This window comes from Ammospiza caudacuta, chromosome 1, assembly GCF_027887145.1.
Source record: "Ammospiza caudacuta isolate bAmmCau1 chromosome 1, bAmmCau1.pri, whole genome shotgun sequence".
Lineage (NCBI taxonomy): Eukaryota > Metazoa > Chordata > Aves > Passeriformes > Passerellidae > Ammospiza > Ammospiza caudacuta.
The window spans coordinates 54,502,305-54,527,321 of record NC_080593.1 but is presented as its reverse complement, the minus strand read 5'-3'; the positions used below and the strand labels follow the sequence as shown (position 1 = coordinate 54,527,321).

The following is a 25,017-nucleotide window of genomic DNA, read 5'->3' as shown; positions in this document are numbered from 1 at the left end:
AGATGTGCATGTTCATGTTCCAGAAGTACCTTTGGTACATCAGATACCCTAAGCCTAAAATTAGCCCAATTTTAAACTTAGATGTGGCACTGGCAAACTTTACAATGGGTCACAAGTCAACTACTTTGCTTTTCACAATTTCAGGCAACTTTATTGTGCAAAAATATCAGAACTGGCTTCTAGCCGGTGAAATATCGCTCTCCTGTTTTGATCTTCTCTTATATATCTTGCCAGGGTCACCATAATACACAGACACTGTCCCTTTTAGAACACACATAAGTGTGGAAAACATCCACACCCCGAGACATTGCACCTCACCCTCAATCCCAGCACTCCTGTCCAGGCCACCATCAACATAGAATCAATTGTCTTCAAGTTGCAACTGTACTTCATATCCCAACAATGTTGCTCTATGTATACAATGATTCACCTAACTACCCAGCCACAACTAATAACAAAGATTTTTTTTTTCCCTCACAATCATAAAGACTCATTCTTAAACATCTGTGTGGGATGATCAACTTTGTTAAATTTAAGACATTTAAACTGATAGTGTGAATCTGGGAAACTCATATCTTCCCTGAGCCACGATCTGTGTATCTTTTCCAGAAGAGCAAGAGGCTGATGAGACAGAGCAGAAGATCATAGGCAAACGGTTAACCCAAGTTTAATAGTGCTGTTGCCAGATGAAGAATTGTTTCCACCTGGTGAATTTTTGCTAAGTGTCAATGTGACCAGTTAAAGTTTTTGTTGCCAGAAGGGATTTATAGATTTATAGTTATGTTGTACCCCCTCATGTGGTTATCAAGGGACAGCTAGAATTGGGACATCTGGGAGGGCTGGCTTGTCACTATGGCGACATCTGACCTCCAATCAGGATTTGAGGAAGATATCTCCACCACTGGACTGTGAAGCAGGGGTTGATGGACAGAACTTTAGGAGGGGTTAAAGGGTTAAAAAGAAAAAACCCTCCATTGTAAGGGGAGAACATAGCAGAGAAAATATTTTGCTCCCAGCGCCATAACCTTTTTTCTTTATTCAGTTATCTGTTGTGTTTTTGATAAGGTTTAACAAACCTTCCTAAACTATGAAAAGTGAGTAGCTATTTCTCACAGTGGGCCAGGAAATCAGCAATCATTGACATGTGTAGTAACTGCTGAGGAACAGATAGGCAGTTGTGGCCATCCAGAAGCACCAGTGTCATTTTGACACCTGACACGTGAATTTCTAGACGGATTTGGTTACTTGGCTACTCCTGCCTCAGCATTCAACCATCAGCGAGCATCCAAGACGGGCCAGAAGCAGGAGGACAGGCTGTGTGCAGAGCAGAAGGGCTGGGGGAACGGGGGTGCAGCGGCTGCACAGTTTGCAGCGCACACTCGTGTGTCTCCTGGTACCTGCAGAGCTCAGACAGGCCCTGCTGCTGTCCGTGCAGCGTCCCAAGCCCCGCTGTAAGGAATGTCACCAGCCACCCCTGGGACAGGAAACGGGACACCCGACACGTGTGAGTGGCTGTGGGGAGTGTGGTCCCACAGGGAATTGGGGAATCGGGGAATCGGGGAATCGGCCTCTCGGATGGTCCGGCCGCCAGGGACCCGCAGGGCACTCAGCACACAGCGCGTTCACTGAACAGTCTCTGGCAATCTGGAGAAGCAGGCAGCTTGAATTCAAGCTTGATGCATTGTGTGTTCATGAAGATTAATCAGCTTTAAACTTATGCTCATAAGCCAAATGCAGTATGCACCAACACTGTTGTACTTATGTTTCATTTATGTCAACAGGATATTCCTGTTTTCTCTAGTCAAAGTCAGCAATGAAACACTTGACTCCTGCTGGCATCTTTCATATTAAAAAGGATTTCTCTTTGTACTACCTGGGTCTTATACAGGATAGCTTAAGGGCATGCTTCACATAAAGTGCTTGACGATTCTGAAGTCAACAAGGCAGATTTTTTTTCCTAAAGTCCACCGTTTATAACTGAAAAGACGATGAAACCTTCGTGCCCCGAGGAATCCGTTAACCCTAAGGTTAACGTGTCCTGCGGTCACTGTGGGAGGCCGAGGCAGCCACATGCCGCTCCCACCTGAGAACGCGGGAGGTGATGATGAATAAGGGCATCCCGACTGCGGCAGCAGCTCCCGCCCCGTTGCTGCCCGGCGGCCCCAGGGCAAGGCAGGGCAGGGCAGGGCCGGGCCGGGCCGGGCCGGGCCGGGCAGGGCAAGGCAGGGCAGAGCAGGGCCGGGCAGGGCCGAGCAGGGCAGGACCGGGCCGAGCCACTGGAGGGAGCTGCGCCCTCAGTCAAGATGGCGCCTCCAGTGTCTCCGACGGGCTCTGACGTCATGGCTGTCGCTGCGTAATTACTTCCGCCGGCGTCCGTGTGCCCTCAGTGAAGATGGCCGAGTGCCGGCGGCTGCGCTGAGGGTCAGTGTGCGGGGCCGGGCTGGCGGCGGTGGCCGTGCGAGCAGCGCGGAAAGGCGAGGCGCGGGGAGGCAGCGTCTGAGGCCGGGCGGGGCAGAAGGAACACTCCCCGGCCCGCGGCATCTTTTGGCCAGCTGGGCACAGGCGCGGCCGTGAAATGGCGGCCGGGCCCGGCCCTGCCTGCGGCCCGGGCCGGCTGTGGGGCTGGGCCATGCCCCGCTTGCCCACCGCAGGCTGCAGGACCGCAGCCGGTTGTGTCCCAGAGCCCTGGGTTCTCCGAGAGCCGCCGCTGTCTCCGCAAGGAGGTGTCGGTGTGCTCTAACAATTTAGAGGCAAATGAATTAGTTGTGAGACGCTTCTCAAAGTTTTCGCCACAGGAAAAGATGAAATAACCCAAAAAACTGTCCTTTCCACTACAGCAGCACTTGCTAATTCTTTATTCAAAATAGAAAGGACTGCTTCTGTTTTATGAGATAGCTAAGTGTTTGGCATAATCAGAAAACTGTAAATCAAAGGTGAAGGTACTTCCCAGTTATTAACTCTGCAAGTATTAAGCTGCATGTAGTAAATTGTGTACACGGTACAAATACACAAAGTTGTGTGTATGCATACAGCTTGTTTTAGGGCACCACGTGGTGGCTGTGTGGGACTGTTTGTCAGCCGCTGTTGGAAGCAAGTCATAAAAGTTGTTTCTGCCAGCTGTCCTTGTACTGGCAGTGTTCATAAATGCTGTGTTGGCATCCATATGTGTGAGATATATTAGGGCTCTCATAAGTTGCCCTAATATATCTCCGAAGTTACTTTACAAACTATGATCTGACTTCCTTGCCTTGACAGATGCACCCCAGTGGCACACAGCACCGAGTTCCCATGTACAGCTTGAATAATCAGCTCCATACCTGGCTTCTCTTCAGAGCTCACAGTTTTTTGCCAACTTCTAATCTGACACTTCACCAGAGGCACTTTTGAGAGTTTCCAAGTGGTTTTTTACCACATAAACAGGAGTCGTAGTTCACTGCTATTATGTCCTGGGTACAAGTAGCAGTCAGCCAATCCAGTGAGGATATATTTGATGAAGATGCAGATGAAATGTATCTACTACAGAAGGAATGGAACAGCACTATGAAAAAGAGATTGAAGGTATTTTTGTAAAAATTACTTAATATACTTTTTAGCATTTTAGATTTACTGACATTTAACTCGATATACATGTGAATGACTTAAAGAGAAAAATAAAACTAGCTGCTTAAAAGTTATTGTGGTGTACTTTCTGCTGAATATCAGGAAAATATGGCAGAAATGTACATAAACACTACTTAGCAGTCACCAGAGCAAAGTACTGTTTTGGCTAAAGACACTGACTCCTTCTGCACAGCCATGTGCATTTATAAAAGGCAGTGCTGAATTGTGATGCCAGCTACTTGCTTTGTACTTGTAGGTATAGCCTATTGAATGTAGGGCAACAGAGCTGAACAGTGCTAATGAAGAAATGGGAGACGTTTGGGGTTTTGAGTAGAGTTGCTCATCAGTCACAATGTAAGATGTGTGACTGCACGTGCAATCACACTTGGGCATTGTGGTCTGTGTAGGTCTTTGGTTGATATATTCTCCAAGTGAAATACCCACTTTGTGAAAGCTGCTTTGCACAGCCCTTGCCTCTGCAGTTCTGCAGGGAACAAAGCAAGTTCACAAACAGGTGAGTTTGGCAGATCCTGTGTCATTCAGAGTGGGGCTCTGCTCTCAGTTGAGCAGCGTTTGGCTGAAGAACATGGATGGAAACGCTTGTGTAGGCAGTAGATGAGGAATGGTATTACAGCAGACCCAGTGGAGTTTCCTTCATCTGAGTTCCATGAAAAGACTGGTTTTCTTAAGGAACTGTTTAGTGTTCTTACAGAAATCCCTCTGGTATTTTTGAGTAGATACTGCAAAATCATGAAGTGTTATTGAAGTTAAGACTTGTGTGTTGGACAGAATAAATTTTTGTGTTCCAGACCGCTTTTCTAGCACGGCCACCATGAGCAAATAGGAGTTTTCACTTTTGTAGCTTGTAATTTTGATATGAAAAAAAGTTAAGAATTATTCTATTAATCTTGTAATGTTGTTATAATATAAAGAAAGTAATTTGCATTACAATCATTAGCTGTTTACTTAGAGAAAGCAGTCCCCATGTTAAGTGTATTTATATATGACTCAGTCAATCACCAATCACTGTCTCTTTTTCTGGTATAGCTCTTGGATGGAGTGAGGTCCAGCAAATAAAGGAGCAATGCTCAGCAGTTAATTTTGTGAAAATAAATGGATTCCATGTAGATGGATTACAGATAGAAGAGTACCTCTGCTAAAGGGGAAGATTGGCAGCCTGCATATCTTTTTAGATAGAAGTACCACATACACTTCTTTTTTCTAAGTCCGTTTCTCACAAAGCAGTTGGTAATCATTAAAAGCAAGCATGGAGGTTTTTTTTGATTTTTCTAAAAGAAGTTTCCCTCTTTTCTCACTTTCTGGGAATCCTTTTGGGAAAAGTAAAAAACTGCATCTTACAGGTCAGTAAATCATAGTATACTGCAACAAGCATCTTTTGGTTTGGCAGTGGGGGTGTAGCGGTGAAGGATGTTCAGATATAGAAGCTGTAACTTAAGACATGTGATACCTGTTTAAACTTTTCTATTATTATTGTTATGTATTTGTTGGAGATCCACTTTGTCATGTTGTGACATTGAGCAACCTTTTTCACTGCTTTTGTTACAGGAAGGCTATAGGGATGGAGTTGAGGCTGGGAAAGAACTTGCACTCCAGACAGGCTTTAATCAAGGTTACAGACACGGTGCCGAGCTGATGATTACATGTGGCCAGTTCAAAGGAACCCTGAAGTAGGTTACAAACTCCTTAAGGTCAAGTGTATGTGGAGGGTGTGTAACAGGGTAACACACATACAGGCTTTTGTTTGTTTTAATTAAAAAACAAAACCAACCAACCAAAACAAACAAACAAAAAACCCAAACCAAAAAAACCTGTCCGAAATGAGCAACCTGAGAATTCCCACATCTTGAGAACAGGGAATGCCTACCTGGGTGTAGAAGTACAATTTCTAAAAATTCTCTTTCAATTATTCTTCCAAAATTGTCTGAATCTATGTATTTAAGCTTAATATTTAGTTCTAGTGCCTGAATTTTCCATAAATCATGAATTATACATAAATGTATTTATGATGCATAGGTATCTTGTCACATTGCTGTCTATCTATCTCCACTAAGCGGAGATCTACGTAGATAAATATAATCACTTTTGTTGTTGTTCACTTTTCAGTGCTCTGTTATCCTGGTGTCATTTTAATGGACATGATTCTGCTCTAAGTATGATAAATAATCTTCTTGATGTGGTTGGAAAGCATGAAGATGATGTGCTTAAGTACCTGAATTCTACTGAAGAACAGCCACATCTTGGACACATTTTAGACTCAGTTCAGGACATGGACCTTAATCACACAGCTGGGACAGAGTACAGGGAAGGTAAAGATGGAAAACACAACGACTGTGGCGGCAGCTCCGGTGAAAACATTTGTAGGAATAATGGTGAGGTTGGTTCCTTGCAGTCTGAGTGCAGCAAGGCAAACCTCTGCACAGATCCTGAAAAGTCAACCCTTGCTTGGGTTAAAATGCAGACTGTTTGGTTAGTAGAGCAACTGGGCTTATCACTGGATGTACTCCATCATGTCCAGCGACTGGAACATTAGTTTTTCTGTCTCATGGTACTTCAAACTAAGATTGTGGATTTTGATTCTTTGTTTGTGGGCCATGTACAGGCTGATGCATCACTTTTGCTTTAGGAAAATCTAATTGGGATGCTTTATAGTAGAAGTCATTTTTGTAAATCCTCGCCATGATTTGGGCTCTGGGCAAAACCCTTCACTTTCAACCTTAAAGGTAACATTCACAGAAAGGGGCAATGACTTTAAAGCTTTACAAAGAGTTACTAAACATGTTTCTGGTTTGTGTCAGGAGGTCCCATTTCACCCTCATTTTTTTCTTGGCAGTAGCTTGGAAATGAAGTGGGTCCATTAAATAGCCCCTCTAAATTGGTCCCCTGCAATATCAAAAGAATAACTGCTCAGTGCTGTGGAAATGCTCAGTGTTTTTGGGGAATAAGCTGGTGTTGAGGATATGCTGTGTGCAAAACAGAACATGTAATGCTGCTGATTCCTAGAGTGCTGTGACTCTGTAGTCACTTTTTGTCAAATTCCATGTGTTATCTTTTCTACCCATGATGCAATGCACTTTCGTGGTTAAAAGCTATTTTTCCCTCCTTGTATAGTTATATTTGTCACTTTTGCTGAAAACATACCATTTTCCTCAAATACAGAATTGCTGCCAATTCACTGTTTTACTTGTACACATCTACTCTTACCATGTCAGACCACACTAAACATGCTTCCAGTCTAATGAACATCCTTTTGTTATTTTTGTATTTATTTTGTCAGTCCATCTAGCCTGAACTCTTTCCTGCATTCCAATAATGTTTTTCTCAAACTCTTCAAGGAAGCCAAGCTTATTCACTACCTCTTAGAAACACATCAGCCACACATGCCTATTTCTGATAATTTTGTATTTCTGTAACTATTCTATATTTGACTTGCTTTCCCATTGCTTCCCTTCACTGTAGCTGTAAATTGCTCTGTTCAGGAAGTTTTTTCTTTGTAAATGCCTCTGTTTTACATTAATTAAACTGATTTGTAGTAAGTTCCCAGCTTACTTGTTGGAAGTTTCCTGTAACTCATTCATTTTGCAGACAAAGGAAGTCCAGACCTAGGCAAAGTAAGATTTTGAATAGTAAACTGTAATTGAAAAAAAAAACCCATACTAAACCATTTCATACTTAAAGGCAGAAAAAATCTAAGGCAAAAATTCCTTGTTTTTCAGAGCCTGAGTTTATACAACATTCTTACTAAAGACTCCATTACCCTGTCAGAGTTGACAGACTGTAATTTTGGTTTCCTTTCTGTACCACTTCTCCTTTAGGGGTAAGCAGAACTGCAGTTCAGGGTCTTAGATTGAATGCATTTATGAAATAGTGGACAAAGAGGGGTGTGTGCATTAAGTGTGTATATACAAAAATCATTCAAGTAACTTTTTTCAATTTATTTAGCATAATATTGACAGTGATAAACATTACTTTTCTTCAAATGCCTGCATTGTGTTATAGACTGTATCATGTAAAACACAGATTTTTTTCCATATTCTGGTAGAAAATGGTGCAGACAGTGTTAGAATGTATATATAATTTTCCTAACTAATTTTTAATTAGTTGCTTTAACTAATTGTAAGCAGTGTCCACTTTTAGCCAACAACAATTAAGTTTCTTCACAGACCTACTTTGATCATTAAATCACTGAAACTTTGAGTTTGTTAAAACTAAGCCTGACTGTCTTCAATGAAGAAAGCAAAGGAATTTGAAGATTGGGCATCTGGGATCTTAAATTTATGGCCCTTCAAGGACATTAGAGTAACCAGAAGATATGGAGGAGATTAAGGCCTGGAAAGTTGGAGAAAAAGATAAAAGAAGGAATAAAGGATGTGGACCAGATTAGCATGAAGAGAAAGAAATAAATAACTAATAGGGGGTAGAATACTAATTAATGAAGAGAATTGTGTAAATTAAACCAATGAACATTAATGTCTTTGTTCGCAAAAAATGCATAAATAAGCAAAAAATTTTGTATTGGGATCAGCATTGAGGCTGGAACTTTGTCAGGAACACCTATCTCTTGACCAAGAATAAAGTAATACCTTAACCTCTAACAATAAAAAAGACAGTGTTAGAGGAAATCTTGTTTACCACTACGATTTTTTAGGTTTTCAGTAACGAGACAAAATAAAGGTTAATAGAACAGTGTTAGACTTTACAGATTTGGATGTTTTAAAATGCAGATTCAAGGGAGTTACTTTCCCATATTTAAAAGTCTGCAAAGAGGAGATACCGTGTGCAAATTACTAAGTAGGCTTCATTTTTGCTTATAAAACCATCAGGTTTTTTGTCTGTTACATCAGCTTCTATACTAGCTATGGAATTACTTTCCTCCACAAGGTTTCAGTGTATAGTGAGGGGTTACTTTTTTTCTATGTTATCACCCAGAGTTTCCAGTTTGGCTGTAGAGAGATTTTCTTCTGTACTCTCTGTATCATTTGGCTTATCTTTCACTGCCCAGTCTTGCTGACCAGCACCAGAAAGGCTTTCTTTGAGACTGTCAGAATCTGTAGTTTGCTCCAGTTGTGGTCCAGGTTGTTCTGTGTCCTTATGTTGTGTTTCACTGTCAGCTTTCACCTTGGCAGCGTTCCTGAAAACGGCTCTCATGACAACTGGTACTGACATGCAACTGAAAAAGGAAATGACACATTAGTCACTACTACAGACATCCTACAATGTTCATTAAAGTACTTCTGTTTTTTAAACTGTGGCTGACACCTGAATGAAAACCAGCATTAACTCCTTTCTGGTTTTGTCTTCTACAACCTGGTGTTACTTTGTAACCATAATACAAACTACATGTGCTGTACCAGAAATATATGTTGACACACTGAAATTTAGTGCTGAGTCTTTGAAGTTAGGTGTGCACAGAAGCTTTGACTGAAATAGTGGGAGGTCTTTCAGTCTGGTCAATCTGGTCAACAAAAAAAGTCATAAGGGTACTTCTAGTGAAAACCAAAACTAAGGATATTGAAATATAGTAATTCTTCTTGAGTTTTGTAATTGTAACCTTCATGTTTTGTGTAACACAGGTACAGAAGGTGTCTTTTCTAAAACACTGTCTATACTGGAGGAGTTTTTCTCCCACTCTTAACCTGGTTTCAAAAATAGTACCTTGTTTAAATTCAGGTTCAAAATCCAACCTGCATTGGTTTTGTTGTCATCAAACAGATAATAGATGTGAACTAGCTTATGCCAAATCACTTAGTGCTCTTAGACTGTTCTGAATCAGTTTGTTTAGCCTATGTTCATGTATCACAACAACTCACTCTTTTGGAATTTGTTCAGAAAACAAGCCAGAGTCAGTGTTGTAGACATGCCATATACAACTCACTTTTTGAAGAGAAGAACTGATTGCTGTTAGGAAGATGTGTAAAAAGACCTTCCCATACTATTCGAAGTTACAGTAGTCATGAGACTGTCATCAGCTAGAGTCTTCAGAAAAGCATCTTCATAAAAAGTTAAACTCTTTACTCAATAGTCTTTCCTTGCTTCCACATGCTTTCTACTAGAAATACTTCATCACTGTTAATGTTTAACATTTTTGAAAGAGATAATTAAGACACTGAAATAACTTATTCCCATAATTGTATTACAGCATTTTACTAAAGTGAAGTGTTCCAGTTGCTGAGTTCATGGCATTATGAATGCACATGATATTTCCATTTGATGGACATCTGTTAGGAAATAAAAGTACTTACCGTTTCACAGCTCTTGCTACGAAGTCATCAGTAGAATTTAGAGTTGGATCTTGAGGATTTACATGAAGGTGACATTGGACTTCTCTAGAGCTTATAACATCAATTACCACTAAGGAGTAACAGAACAAGAAAAACCTTTGGTTTGAAATACTTACAAACAACAAAAAACATCCTTTCATTTTGATGCTTGAAGAGGTGTAAGACTGAAGACAGTGGAAAGAGGTTTGCAGCAATATATTTGCATGACTTGCTTTTCCTTAATATACTTAAATCAGAAATAGTGGAAATTACAATTTATTAATTAAATGCTGGCCAAGACAAAACAAGACCTTAATATTTGCATTTACTTTCTGTATATTCTGAGTACAAAACACCTTCGATTAAGCAGTTTATACACAAGTGCATGCACTTGGTGTTTTTCCTGGGCTGAATGGTGTTGAGTGGCCCTTACGCTGTTTGTAACTGAGAAATGTAGTGCAAGAGCCTAGGTAGAACCAAGTCCCCTGTCAGCTCAGTAAAGAGGACAGTAGCAGTACATACCACAGGCTAAATTCTCTTTCACAGGATGAAGGAAAAAGACAGAAAAGCTGGTGTTCTTGTGTGGTACCACTTCAAAGTAAAGCAGTTCTGAATCATCTAAAAATAAAAATACTGTTTAGTGATATCCACCATTGAAGCTGGGTTCTTTTTGGCTGAATTACATGCCAGAATTTTAAAAATACTGATACAATAGTCTAATTTTTCATGACTTTGACAACTTCATTTATGTACATAAAATGAGCATAGAATTTTTTTAAAAATCAATACAGTGTTAAGAATTTTTTATCATTTACTGTACTCCACAAGTAATGACAGTTTTGGCAAGGGAGTAGTAAAATCTGTCAACACCCAATTTAGAAACTAGTTTGTCTCTAATACTGTGCCATCACTTCCAGCCACACAATTTACCTTCATTTATATGCTTCTCAGAGACACAGCTGCTAATAAGAGTGTTATATGCCACTTGATGTCGAAGAATCTCTATCACACCAGGCACACACTTTGGATGGCTAAATGGGATTTTACTGACCAAGGCTCCTGCTAAAACTGATTTTTCTGAGCCCTTGTTTATGAAGTAACAGTGCTTTGGATGATCTGGAAGAGACTAAGCAACAAATAATGGTGATGTTTCAAGGACTGAAAACAAGAAAGTAAAACTTGATGTTATCAGGCAATTGTTCAATCTACAACAAAAATATTTTTGAAAGATACATTTCTGGCATGTCCATGGTACCTATGCATTTCTAGTAGAATCCTTAGTGGAAGCTAAATGAGATCCACTCTCCCTCCAAAATACATCCAAATTAGGCAAATATACCCAGAGCCAAGTGGTCAGGGGTTCAAGTGTCATCAGTTCTTCCAAATACTTTTCAGAGCCCTATAGGCTATAAAAATGTTAGTGACCAAAATAATAATATCAGTAATGCTGCTTAACAGTTGTACAAACAGGATAGCAGTTTTGCTGGAAATCTCTTCTGGACATCAGATGTTGTTCCAACCTCCATCACTACTACTTTTTCTTTGGAGAGATATGTTTGCTGGAATATCTCCTGATGATTCACTTGAAGATGAGGAGGAAGTAGTAAGAAAAATTTACCACCTGTCCATGTTAACAGTGATTCTATGACAAAATTAGAAATTGAGTATGGTATTATCTACTTCAGGATGCCAAATGGAATGTCCCCTTAAGAACAGGGCAGGGCAGTTAATGAGGAGGACCTACATTAACAAAGGCTGAAGAGCTTTTCCTTGTGTGTTCATGGATCAAACATATTTTTCCTACACCCATTTCACAGTTAGAATGCAATTTAGTAATTCTAAATATAAAATCTTAGAAGTCAAACCTCCCACCAAGTACAAATATTTTAGGGAATTGTTGAAAAGTTATAGTGCCTTTCATGTGCATCTAATAGAACTGAAAGATTAATTCCATCGTACAGAAGAGAAGAGCTATACCAAACATTATTTTAACATGGTGCAAATTTACTACTACCTTCTGTACCACCACCTCAAGGTCCAAGAACTAAGCAGGCAATGAGCTCTACAAACACTGCTAGTAGAACAGAAAAAAGTACCCTCTTCTTCTACTGCCATGAATTGCAAAATTAATGTTTCCTGGCAAATAAAAAAGTAGATCTTTGAAGCTTGTTGTGTAGTTGCCCTGTACATAAATCTAGCAGAAAGCATCTTAGCCACAGCTTTCTGTTCTAAAACTTTACATCCAATGCAGCCTAAGCAACTGTATTTCAATAATGCAGTTATTAAAAGGAAAGCCTTCTTCAAACAACCTTGTCTCTAGATAGCAGTTGGCTTCACTGTTGTAACACTTTATATTTTTCTTCCTGCTAGTCCCTTTAAGAGGAATCAATAGTCCCACTGTAATCTAATTAAGAAATCCCTTTTGTTAAAACAGTGTGACATGCAGCATGATAAAGATCTTCAAAAATCTAGGTAAGTACCTTCTTGGGACTTGCTCCTCACACCAGTCAACAAGTTTCCTTCTTTTTAAGGCATTAATGATAAAGTTCTGAGCAATTTTTAGAAGAGTAAATATTTGGGTTACACACAGACAAATTAGTGTGACTTCAGCAGCCAAGCACAGTGTTTTATTAATGAGGATGAGAAGCTCACTTACATGAAAGGCTCTAATACTGCTTCGTAAATTGAGCTATTTCCTAAAGAGCACTTTTGTTGGGATTCTGGGAAACCTACACTGCTTGCTTATGGGGAAATGGTAATTCAGTATATATCTTGCACAACAGCACAGTGTGTATCAGATGCACACTATACTTACCACAAAGAAACAAGATTTATTTGTAGACAAGTCTTCACTGCATTTTTCTTTAAGAGTAGACTGAACAATTAGCTCATACAGTGGAGCTAGCTTCAAGCCAGAAATCTGAATTCCTGAAACCAGGTCATTATTAGCAATTAGGTTAAGACAGTAGGTTATGAAAGCTACTATTAAAAACAAACCCAATATTTTGAAAAGACAAAAATACTGATTTGCTTTCTTATTCCCCTTTTTTGCTATTGGGAATATGAGGTAGAGTGTTTAACTTTGCCTTTGTTACATCTTTCTTAGAATTTTTGTGCTTTGCACTGGTTGTTACACTTGGACTGGTAGAACAGAGTATGTTCTGCCCAAGAAGCAACTTCTTGCAACTTTAACAGGGGGAAGCAAAAGGCAAATAAGCAATGCATAGTCATGGAAGTACTTAGTCTTAAAAAACAATTATAACATGCCTGTGAGCTTCTGTATCTCTTCAATACTGGATGAAGACATTGGAACAGGCTGATGAAACTTCAGAACAAAATGAGCTGGCAAATCCATGCTGAGTTCATCAGTCAGTTGCAAAAAAGCAGGGTTGCTAGGAAAAAAATTGTCAGAATGAAAGGTTTTTTACAGAAATTGCCATAACAAGGACTCTAAATGCAAGGCCACTCTTAGGTCCCTAGCAGTTTATTATGTTCCATACATTTTCTAACTTGAGAAGTGTTTTGCTTTATAAATGCAACTTTATTAGTTTAAAACATGGTTAATGTGAAAACCCACAGAAAGGAAAAGTGAGACACAGAAACTGAGTAGTTTTTTTTACAAATAATTTTAAAGTATTTTAGTTCAGAAAGTTACTTCAGACTTTCCCTGCAGACAATCCTGAGGTAGAGAGAGATGAGGTGTCAGTACCCATAGTGGGATGACAAACTATATTGTGTGTTTTAGGTGTAATATCTTTCAGCATATGCTTTCTTTACTGTGAATCTATGAAGGACTTGCTTGTTGAATACTAGGAAGTTCAGTATTACTGTTCCAGTGTCTCTTTCTGGCCTCAAATCTATGAATAAATTCATAGTTCAATGCAACTGACACAGTTAAATATGAACACAATACCTTCGAAGTCCATTTGGGAAAACCATAAAAGCCACAGATTATAGATGGTGTAGCTGTGGAGCACAAAGCCATAAATAAAACAGACCTTCTGTTTCAGCAGAGGCTAAATATAAGTTATGTGGAAGTCAGGGACTTGTAAATCCATTTCTGTATTGACAAGTGTCCAGAGCCTCACCTGTCATCTCCTGCTTGAGGATCTATAATTAATGGAGAAAGAGGCAGTTTGTGGAGTGTATCTGTGCCTTCAACAGTTACAACTGTTTTTGTTCCACATACCTGGGAACCTTAGTAAGAAAGAGAATGGCATTATTTTCCTTAATTTAGTGTATATTAATCCTATGCATAGAAAATATACAATGGTAAGGACTTGGAAGGTCAGGTCAAACTGACAGCTACAGTGGTGTGGGCAGTGAAGAGAAGCCTACATTGACCACACCCAAAAGGCCAAAGTTGCCCAAAGATGATAGCAGCAATAGCTGAATCAACAACCAAGACATGGAAAGTAATTTCCTGATGGACATTAAAACTGTGCTTAAATGCATCACATAAATTGTTCTACTAAACTAGAATTTTAAATTTTAATTCTGAGCTTTCATTAATTAACTTTGCTTAATGAAACAGGTAGTATTGGAAAACTCTTGTTAGCTATTTCTGCTGAAACAGCAGAATCGCTGAAATAGCTTTACCATTATTTAGTTCTGCTTCCAAAACTTGATAGGGAGAAATGTAAAATTCAATGTTCATTGGGGTTCCTGAGGAATAAAAAAATAGTGGTTACTACATAGGTCAGTAGAGGAAATATGTTGGGTGCCTTGACATAAAGGTGAAAAACCAACACTGTAGATGGGCAGAGGGGATTCCTTGTAAGAGTACATCTCTACTTACAATATCTGTTCAATATATGTTCTGTATATCTGTATGTTATCTGAGAATTCAGGCACAGTAAATCCCTACAGCAGATTTTATTTATAGTAGAGGATCTTTTCTGTACACAAAGATCAACTCAGTAGTGTGCTTTGATTACAATTCTTTAAATTCAGAAACGGGAAAAGAAAAAAAAAGGGGGGGGAGAGAAAAAGAAACTGGAGGGGGAAAAAGGGAGAAAAAATGGAAAAAAAGGGAAAAAAATCACCTCCAGTTCTTGGCACCAGGTGTCCTACTTTTCCATTAAGTACTTCAGTAACTCTGTTTAGATCCTGTGTTCTATTTGAAAAGACATCTTAATTAGTGTTTCCTGCATTGCCGTGGTAGCTAGGCTAATGTAATTTCTAATTTGTATCCTTAATCAAAAGAAGACAATGTTTTCTTGGAAGTAGATTGTATGTCCAGCTTTCAAAAGACCACAACTCCACACATGCATTACTTCTGGGCCTTGGGCTTCCACTTTCCCTGTATCTGAGCTCTTTCATGTTGCACTTTGGTGTGCTATTTACCAGAAATAAAGGGGGTCAAACCAATTCTTTGGTTGAGCAAAGAATGAAGAAACAGCCTGGTTAACTAACTTGGACAGAACTGCTCTCTGACTTCAAGTGTGTTCATATAGTAAATATATACAGCCATACATTTACATAGCTGTGTACTAACTCTGCATAGATGGGACAAATAATCTGTTTAATTTATAAATAATATTTACTGAGATATCTGTGACCAGTGGGGATATAGTACATTAGTTCATAGTGTTATTATGCTTCATAAGGGAAAACTGCAAAAATAATTCAAGAGGGTGTTTCGAGTTACAGGAGGCCATACTTGCCAAGGAATGTGTGTATTTAACTTAATAGGCAAGGTATCAGAGAAGATATATCAAAAATCCAGAAGGAAAGCACTGCCCTCAACTCTTATTTATTGAAAACAATGAAAATCCTTGTACAATTACCAGAAGGTTTAGGAAACTGTTCCCTATCTATCTGTAATCCTACTCTATGAAAGAACAAATGAGAAAGGAAGGAGAAAAGCTGGCATCCACTCCTCCTGATCTAAAACCTGAGGACAAAACGAGATACCCAAACAGCAGAACCCCAAGAAGGCTATTTTACTTCTGCCACAGGGAGATCTAAACACGACTGCTGACTTTCAGGCACACTGTTTGCTCCCGGTGGGTGGTCATGTGCACACACCCTCAAGCTTTGTAACCAACCAGTTTCCCAGGAAGTCCCTCAGATAAAGCACAGGAGTTCAACAGATTAACTAGTTTGCTTGTCTGGGGTTGACAAAGGCTTCAGGCTTCCCAATGAGAGAAAACTCATTAGCCTTCCACATCCTGGTCTATAATTAGATCAGTTAACTTGTTTTTTAGTGAAATGAAGGAGTGTGGGTAGAGGCAAAGGGACAAAGACATAGAATGTAAGTTACCTGTCAAGAAGCGACATTGAATAAAGGTCTTTTTCAAGGGCCTGCAAAGCAAGATATCCCTTAGCTTTCATTTCGCTGGGAGAGAGAAAAGACAATTTATTATTTTTGTAAGTAAATGAAAGTTAGGCTATGAATTTCAAAAGTTTTTGAGTAAAAAATAACTGCAACCTGTTTCCTGGAATTTGATACATATTTGACAGGTCTTCTAGAATCTTGCCAAAGGCATCATAGTTCTTCATCCTAAAAAAAATGAAATAATGACTATCACTAGTAAATGAGATAGAACATAACTCTTTTATACACAACTTAATAGAAAAGGCACCATTTCAGAGTGACAGTGGTCCCCTCCTTATCAGATCAAGTAGCAGTACTGATTTAAATTTTCTTAGAAGATACCAGAAAATGTGAACCTTTGGTTTTGTTGCAAGCACTGTAATTATAGCTGAAACTGGCAGTGATGTAGGCACTACTGAAAGCAATAATTGTACATGAAACACAAATATGACTGCTCATCAGCTGCAAAACATTTTTCCTGATGTTCCAATAAAGCTAATCATGTAGTACTACCTCCCTAAGACCTTGCATGCATACATTGATCTTAAAATATCAAAATTGTATTAATGCTGCAATTCACAGCACCATGTGAGAGAGACAGACCTTAAATATAACTGATAGATACATCAATCAAAAAAAGAAAAGAAAAAAAAAAAGAGGGACAAGTGCCTTGGTTGGTAAATGAATGGTTCAGACTGCTCAAACCCCAGAACTGCTGTGGATTTTGACTTGGTGAGGCAGCGTGGAGCAGTGTTCAGACTAACCCACCTGTGCTTAAGTAGATTTTATGTGAGTTTTATAAGCCTTACTAGACTCTGGTGTGCAGTCACACAGACAGCTGTGTGACTGCAGTGTGGAAGATGTGACCCATCTTTCCTATGCAGATGTGGCAGTAGTGTGGATCAGCAGAGAGAAAATAAGCCTGCCTGAACTTTTACACTGGGACAAACTCTTTCAAACCTGGAACCTAAACAAGTCACTCAGCTCTTCTCTGTCTCTTTCCAGCTAGACTAGGGCAGAAGCAGGGAAAAAAGAGGGAAGCAGGCATGTGTGGTACAGAAACAGACACAGTACTAGCCTATACATTAGCTGGCTGGTTCTTAAAATCTTAATTTTGTAGTTACTTTGAGACTCATGAGAAACATTACACATATAACAAACTGCCTTACAACCAAATAAAATACTACACCAAGAGGTGTAGAAGGGATACCTGTGCTTTGTGACAAATCTTAACAAAGCCAGGAAGGCAGAAAAGTAGCACCCACAGTACCAATGGTAACTGTATACCAGTGATCAAGAGCCAGACTGCTGGCATTAACATCACTGGAAGTCAAAAACCTAGGAAAATGTAAGTTCAAATTTTAAGTCATAGCTGTTTACACTCATAATGCTAATATAACTTCAGTTCTGAGGAAAAAAGGGGGCTGAAAAAACTGATGATGAATAATACAAAAGATTAAACACTCTTCTGGTTTGAGAGGAAGTGAGTGGGATGCTGTGGTCAAACCAGTACATGCTCAGATTTGAATACTGGCACCTGATGTGGCCACTGAGGACATGGATACGCCTCTGAGAACACAGGGGGTTAAAAGCAGAGAACTCCCAGGAAAACTTTCTCTCTCATAGAAGCACTGACATTGTGCCAGCGTCAAACCGTGACAGGTTCCATCCGTGAAAGAGTTCAGAGCTCCCCTGCCCAGCTGCGGGCTGGGTGGGGAAGGGGAAGCCATGGGGCCCGGTGAGCGGTGAGGTGAGCCAGGGCCCTGAGGATGGAAGGCTGGAGGAGCACCGAGAGGCATCGGACAGCACCCACCCACCGAGAGAGAGAGAGAGAGAGAGAGAGAGAGAGAGAGAGAGAGAGAGAGAGAGATGGTGTCTGTGCCTGTGCCACCTTGAAATTTGAACACGGCCAGCCAAGAAGGAGAAGGGGGGGTGTGGGTGCCCAGCAGGACAGCCGTAGGAGTTCTGGACAGGCAGAGCCTGAGATTTTTAACCCTTTCCTTGCATGATGGAAACCTTACAAATGCTGATCCTCCTGGAGCTGAATGAGAAGAGACATAGAGATGAGATAAGAGGAAATGGGTCACGAGAGAAGTTGAGAAGAATTCTAGGTGGGAGGAGATGATGGAGTGGCCTTTGGCTGGACTTTTCTTGTACAGCCATGGACAGAACCATTTTTCCTGTGACACAGAGACTGCATTTAGGGGGAGGCAATGGCTTGGAGCCAAGAGAGTGCAGTGATGTTATGTGAAGGAGTGGGTGAACAGAGACAATGGGTGACGACGGTGGTGGTGCCCTCCGTCTTCAGAGAAGAAGAAGATCTCTGTTCTCGAGACCCCTCGGCCCCAGGGAGTGAATTTGGGGGGGACAGCTGTCCCGAAAGTGAGAGACTGTGCTCTTTTTGGAACTGGGCAAAGCATCCTTAAAAGGGAAAACCCTAGAAGCAGCTCTGGCCCATGCGCAGTGGTGAAAGCACTGGACATGGAAGGAAGATGTCACGATGGCAAATGATCTCCTGGTGGTGCCACGTGTGACAGGAAACACAAGAGATCTCAACTGTGTTTCCAGGGGAAGCCTATGGCACAAGAGGGACTCCTCTCCTTGATGAACTGAGAATTGATTATCTAAAGGGTGGTGATGGACTGAGAGTTGGTGATCTGAGGGATGGATGTACTGGAAATTTGGTGGGGGGAGGAGGAATGTTTTTGGAAGGTTTTCATTCTTTCTGTGTGTGTTTCTTTTTACATATAGTTGTAGGTTAATAAAGTTTTCTCTTCTTTATTCCTAAGTGGGAGCCTGCTTTGCTCTATTCCTGGTCACACAGCAGACACCAGGGAGAATGTATTTTCATGGGGGCACTGGCATTGCACCAGCATTAAACCGTGACAAACACTAAAGGTCAATGATTACTCTTTCTCTTTTTACCTTCCCTATCTACTATTCGGCCACAGGATTTAAGAATCCAATTTCCTAAATATACTTATTATTATTAAAATCTGGAACCTTGGTCATATTCACTGAAGATCCTGTAAAATAGACTTTTAAAGTGGTGGCCTGACCTGGAACAGCAACTATTCAAACAGAACAAAACATGGTAATAATAAATATATATATATATATTGCCCTACTGCTACATGAGAAATTTAGGGTCTCATCTCCCCCTGTGTATTTGCAAAGAAACTCAGGCCGTGTGGTACCACCTTCCTTTCATTGCTTTGAGAGAAGCCTCAAGGACATGCAGTTAAGGTATTTGCATAAGGACAATACGAGGACTATTTAGTATTTGATGGAAGGAGGAGAGGAAAAGGAATGCCTAGTTTGTATGTGTAAATCTGCCAGTTCTGAATTGTCATCATCAGTCCATTACCAAAACTATGGCTCCAAGTAGCTCTATAATTCTTACAATCAAGAGAGAGGCCAGTATTCCAATGCTGTGTTTGGCAACTAGAGCCAACACCTTGGGGATTACTCTTTACCCTTGCTCCATTGAAGCAGATGCAGTCAATGGAATGACTTGAGAAATAAACAATGCCTGGAATATCTTTACAAAATTACATTTGCTGCAGTTTTAACCTTGAATTTACAAATTCAAAGCAGATAATAATAGTTACAAAGACAACCAACTTCCAATATGGAGGATTGGAACCAACTTCCACAAAAAATGGAATCCAAAACAGTGTCAGTTCTATTGCCTTCTGGATTCATGTTATTGTACCGTGATCCTCTTTCCTTTTTCTTTTTTTTTTCCCTCTTCCATTTTTACCCTGGAATGGTTCTAGCATGAGGAATTCCTTTCCATTCAACATGAAACCCTACATGTGATTCTTTACCTTAGAAGCTGGACCAAATCATCACAAACCTACAGGAATAAGAGACAGGAGTTTCATCTTTCTTGCAATTTCTGTCACATCTTCTATAAGCACTTCATTAGTAATTATAAGCTTGATCCCCATTACTTTTAAGTAGCTGTATGGTTAGCATAAAAAATATCCCCAACACTCAAAACCAAGACTAACAGTGCAATAGTTAAAAAAATATTACTATAATAATTGGAAGAACAAAGCCTCTGTGAAAGAGGATAAAATTAACAGAAAGATTTTGTTGATAACTCTTTCAGAAAAAAAAATGCATCTTGGACAGTTTTTCTTTTATTGGTTGTGCTAGAATTCTCTGAATGTGCATTTTCATTCTAATGATATTGTCCAGCGCTCACTGATCAACAGACCCGTGCAGGTTAAATGAACAAATTGAAATTTCAGAGCTGACCTAAACTAAAAATAATGGACAAAATTAAATCCAAAGTAGTAATTGTAATAATGTAATCATTTGGATACTTAGTGACAAAACCCAGAGTTTATGTTCCCCAACTTCCCCGCAACAGCTTGTTGTTATATCTTAGACCTGAAGGGTTGTCTGTAATTCTGTAACAACTGCAGAACATGATATGTGAACTTCAAGGTGATATTCTGTGAATAATTTAATAGAAATTTTGCCAGAAAAACATCCCCACTAGTGGAAATACATATACTCCTAAAGAAGGCAGAATAGGAAAATATTTTAAGCCCCTGTTATTTACTGTATACTGGTTACATCAAAGCATGAAAATAAAAATATTTATGCATGATACCACAAAATTCTTGGAAGGTGAGTCTGTCAGCTGACTTTTACTGTAATACTTAGCACTAGAGTATTTAGTATCTTTAACTGAGTTGTAAGTTTAGGTGAGAGATTCAGGTGCCTAAAGAGGTAGCTAGTGTCATGAACAGGCTTGCATGTGTGACAAGACCAAAAGGAAGTCAAAACCTTTCTGACATGACAGCTGGAAGCCAGGTGGGAGACTACAGGGTCATGAGAGACAGAGAAAATTAATTTTACCACAGGAGCTTCTTCAAAGTGAGCCAACTTTACATCCATCACATCTCCATCCTCCTCCAGCTGAATTTCTACATAAAACATCATTGATGTTATGTAGCAGGTGGTCCCACTGGGGCTAACATGAACAGTAAGTCTGAGAAAGATGAGAAAAAGAAAAAGAAAAGCTTGTATATATAAAAATTCTGTCACTTAAAAAATGAAATAAGTATAGTTCACTTGGTCATGGGAAGAGACACCAGGGATGCTTCAAAAATAACTCTTCCTTGGCTCAGCTACTGAAAACTATCCAACCAGGCATGTATTTGTGCTCTGCTCTTTGCATTATCATGTTGGTCAGCTCAAAACTATTAACCTTGGTCTGTAGCTTTGGGATGTAGGCATTTATACCCTCTCTTTACCCAAAAACCTTCTCCACAAAGGGCTAATCAAAATAAGCAAATACAGTCCTTTAGAACACTGAGCTAAAAAATAACATTGTTGACAAGCCATCCAGATAGTATTCCTCTCTGGACTTGAGGCCATGCCTGCTCATTTGCATTTATTCATAAACAAACTTACCCCTTTTGTCTGGATAAACGTTCCAACACGTTCATCACAGAAAACATGGATTGAGCTGCAAAAACCAGAAAGGCAATTTAATCAAACTGCAATGATCAAGAAGTAGAACCAGTATTTTCTTGTTTTAAAGACCAGGTAATAGGAAAACAGTACTTCTTGAACGACTTGTTATTAATGACAACTATTATGACTAATAAGTGCTGTGCTGTGTAGAAAATATTCTCAGGCTTTAAGACTACTATAGCCTGAAGGCTTAGCCCAAAGATGAGTTGCAAGTCTCTTGTCTCTTATCCACCTCTGTGTTTGTACATTTGACCTCTTTGTGAAGAACATCAGTAGAGAAGGATTGGTAGATTCCATACAATATTTTTAAAAATGTACTTTGAGTTATCCAACAGCTCATTACCATTTAGTGTCCTCTCTATCTTCTCCATGCATGAAAGCAACAGACCATCTGGAGCTTTACTGACAGGCTTTCGCAGTGCGTTATCCTAGCACATTTGTGAAAACAAGAGACAAAGAAAGATTCCTTAAATTACTAGCTAAGAGACAGAGCACACAGATGCCCCATGCAACAAACCTCTCGTTATTTGTTTTTGTCAAACACAGAGGTTACCTACGATTGGAGCTATCTCTGAAATGGCTGCACTGAAAATGGATTTGTCAAGATATTATTGTGCAGTAATTACATACCAGATGCCTTGGAGCCAGGAATGGCTTTCCATTCCCCTGTCTTTTGAGCTGATCACTAGATGTGTCAGCTAATTCCATTGTGAAGCTAAACTAAGAAAATACGAAAAAATCTGCCTGAGTGAATAGAAGAGACCAGTAAGTGCCACAGGAGTACTTGGTTAGATGAGAATACAAGTTTCAGCTTGTGAAGCCATTCACTTCAGTAGCAAGCAAACTCTCCCAGGTTCTCTTCAAGCTCTTGCCTGAAAACTTCTCAAATTCCACATTTCAATTAACAAAGAACACTCACTGCTGAAGAGTTTTCACTTTGTTCAAATTCAGGACATTGTTTTCAGAGTAAAGCTTGAGTTAAGCATTAATAAAAAGAAGCGTGGAAACAAATGGGAATTTTTATACTGAGCTCACAGCAGTTGTGCTAATCTGCTCTTTATGACAATCATTCTTAAATCAGCTACTAGAAGGGCAGGAAGCATGGAATGGTATATTACAGCAGCAGAAAGTCTAGATAGCAGATATCAGACCAGTTTCTAAAATACAATATTTCCTCCCAGTCCTATAGGCAATAAATTCTCTTTCCATACTATGAATATGGTAATGATAGTGAATGTAACCTCAACTGGTAGACAATCAGTACTAACTCCTGAATAGCTAAAACAATGTTAAAACAATGCAAGAAACAACCCCTAAAGTGTTAAAATCAGACAGGAAACTTTATAACCTATTGTCCTAAGAAAAATGGGGAGCCCAGGCTACACTAGGCACCAGGTTTTTCTGGGGATTATCTTTTGGTTGGTTTTGGATTGCATGGGGTTTTTTGGTTGGTTGGTTGATTTGCTTGTTTTTGAAAGTCAAGCAATTTTTTAACTACCTTGGAAACATACTCTTATACCACATATCCTTCTCTCACATAACCTGTGATTCTTACCATGCAAAAATAAACAAGTTTCAGAGTTTCAGTCCATGGCCTTTGTTGGTATTTTAAACGCAACTGTTCCATTAAAGCATTTGTAGAAATAGCTCTCACAACACCTGAAAAACATGTCAAAATGTTCTAAATATAATGGCAACCAGAAATGCTGGAGGAGGACAAATGTAAAACCTTGCTAAGGTCATAGATGGTATGCTTCAAAGAAGGAATAAAAAATATTTTACTTGAATTTTGCACATACAAACATCTAATTTGTGTAGGACTTTGACAGAAAAAGAGCAGGGGGAGATTTGTATAGGCAAGTATTCTCAATATTAAATATAGATATGCAGCCAAATCTTCAGTTTGTTAAACCATTAGGCTTTCTTTACCTATGCACAATTTCTTATGTATATTCTTTATAAATACCAAGGCTTTGCCACAGACTTGAGATTTCCAGATACACCCACCTAGAGCTCATTAAAGCTCACTTTAATTAGAAATAAAAAATTAGAGATAATTTTTTATGATGAGGGTGTTAAGACATTGGAACAAGTTGCTCAAAGAAGTGGTGCATGCCCCCTCCCTGCAAACATTCAGGGTCAGGTTGGGCAGGGCTTTGAACAACCTGATCTAGTTGAAGATGTCCCTGCTTATTGCAGGAGGGTTGGAGTAGATGGTCATTAAGGGTCCCTCCCAACACAAATTATCCTGCACTTTTGCAGAGGATAATCTCAATGAAGTGGTGAAACTTTTTTGTATATTTGTTTTTGGAGACAGCAAAGAATGAGAATGGGGCTGGGAGAAGGAATATATTCAGTCCATCATCTATCTCCCTATAAATATTCTTTCTGGCCTAACACAGAATCCAGATGTACAAAGAAAGTTTTTTGCTGAGATGTGATACTTCCATAACCATTACCTCCATCAGGAGAGAAACAGGAGTGAATTTCCTAATACATCAGTCTGAGACAGGTAGGAAGACTCCAAAGTTATTAATAAGAAGAAATTGAGTCCTGCAAGATGCCACCCAGAAGAAATATTACAAAGGGCTTCTTTGACTTAGTGGGCACAACAGCTGCAGAGATCTGGGCCCTTTGAGCGAGAGGCACTACATGGGGAAAGACAGATGGACTAGGAGAGGGATGGCCTTTTGCATACACCAAGGAGGGACAGTGAGAAGGGACTGGCAGCTTCCTCCTTCAGGGAGGATGACAGAGCAGCAACCACAGTTCCCTATAAATCAGGCCACTTCAGCCAGCTGGAGGAAGAGGGAGCAGTGGACCCCAACCAGCTCTTGCAAGCACACTTGCTGGGAACATGCCCCCACTCACCCATGCCTTCATGCTGAAAGAAGGGCTGCAATCACCCTGTATCTCCACTCACACTGCAAGAAACCAAGGCTCCTCTTTGTAGCAGCTGCAACACAGCACCCATAGCTGCTGTGCAAGGCAAAAGTCTTGCTCCTTCAAAAAACTGGTCCCCAGGGATTTGTGTTTGACTTTGGGGCTTGATAAGCACAGCAACATCACCTCTGCTACTTTCTACAAGAGGTACCCTGTTAGCCATGTTTTTCCACATCTAAAGCATAATGTCTATCCCCATCTTTTCAGAAGGTGTAGTATTCTCAGAGACTGAATTTAACAGGGGGACAAAAGCAGGGGGAGGTATGATAGTAAAAGTCACTCAGCAAAACAGGAAAGCACTCTAAAAGGGGAAGCTTGTCTTGCTTTTTAGTGGAGGGAGTTAAAAAACCAGTATCAGTAATGTTGATGTTGTTTCATTGT

The 25,017-nt window shown here is 39.8% G+C and overlaps 2 protein-coding genes across 2 annotated transcripts; one reads left to right on the top strand and one right to left on the bottom strand.

Moving 5' to 3' along the window:
- The first annotated feature begins 2,386 nt into the window (after positions 1-2,386).
- Positions 2,387-9,978, top strand: YAE1 (YAE1 maturation factor of ABCE1). The gene is made up of 4 exons (XM_058809126.1): positions 2,387-2,421; positions 3,256-3,558; positions 5,167-5,288; positions 5,725-9,978. The coding sequence occupies exons 2-4, from the start codon at positions 3,442-3,444 to the stop codon at positions 6,149-6,151; spliced, it is 666 nt and encodes a 221-aa protein (XP_058665109.1). The 5' UTR covers positions 2,387-2,421; positions 3,256-3,441; the 3' UTR covers positions 6,152-9,978.
- Positions 9,919-23,320, bottom strand: LOC131560418 (mediator of RNA polymerase II transcription subunit 1-like). Its single transcript, XM_058809113.1, has 15 exons — positions 23,249-23,320; positions 22,037-22,121; positions 21,631-21,685; positions 21,073-21,205; positions 20,028-20,056; positions 16,312-16,383; positions 16,144-16,218; positions 14,924-14,994; positions 14,478-14,543; positions 13,967-14,075; positions 13,146-13,270; positions 12,694-12,806; positions 10,809-11,004; positions 10,401-10,496; positions 9,919-9,944 (listed from the first exon to the last, which is right to left on the bottom strand). Exons 1-15 carry the CDS (start codon positions 23,318-23,320, stop codon positions 9,919-9,921), a joined length of 1,323 nt encoding a protein of 440 aa, XP_058665096.1.
- Between the last annotated feature and the right edge of the window lie 1,697 nt (positions 23,321-25,017).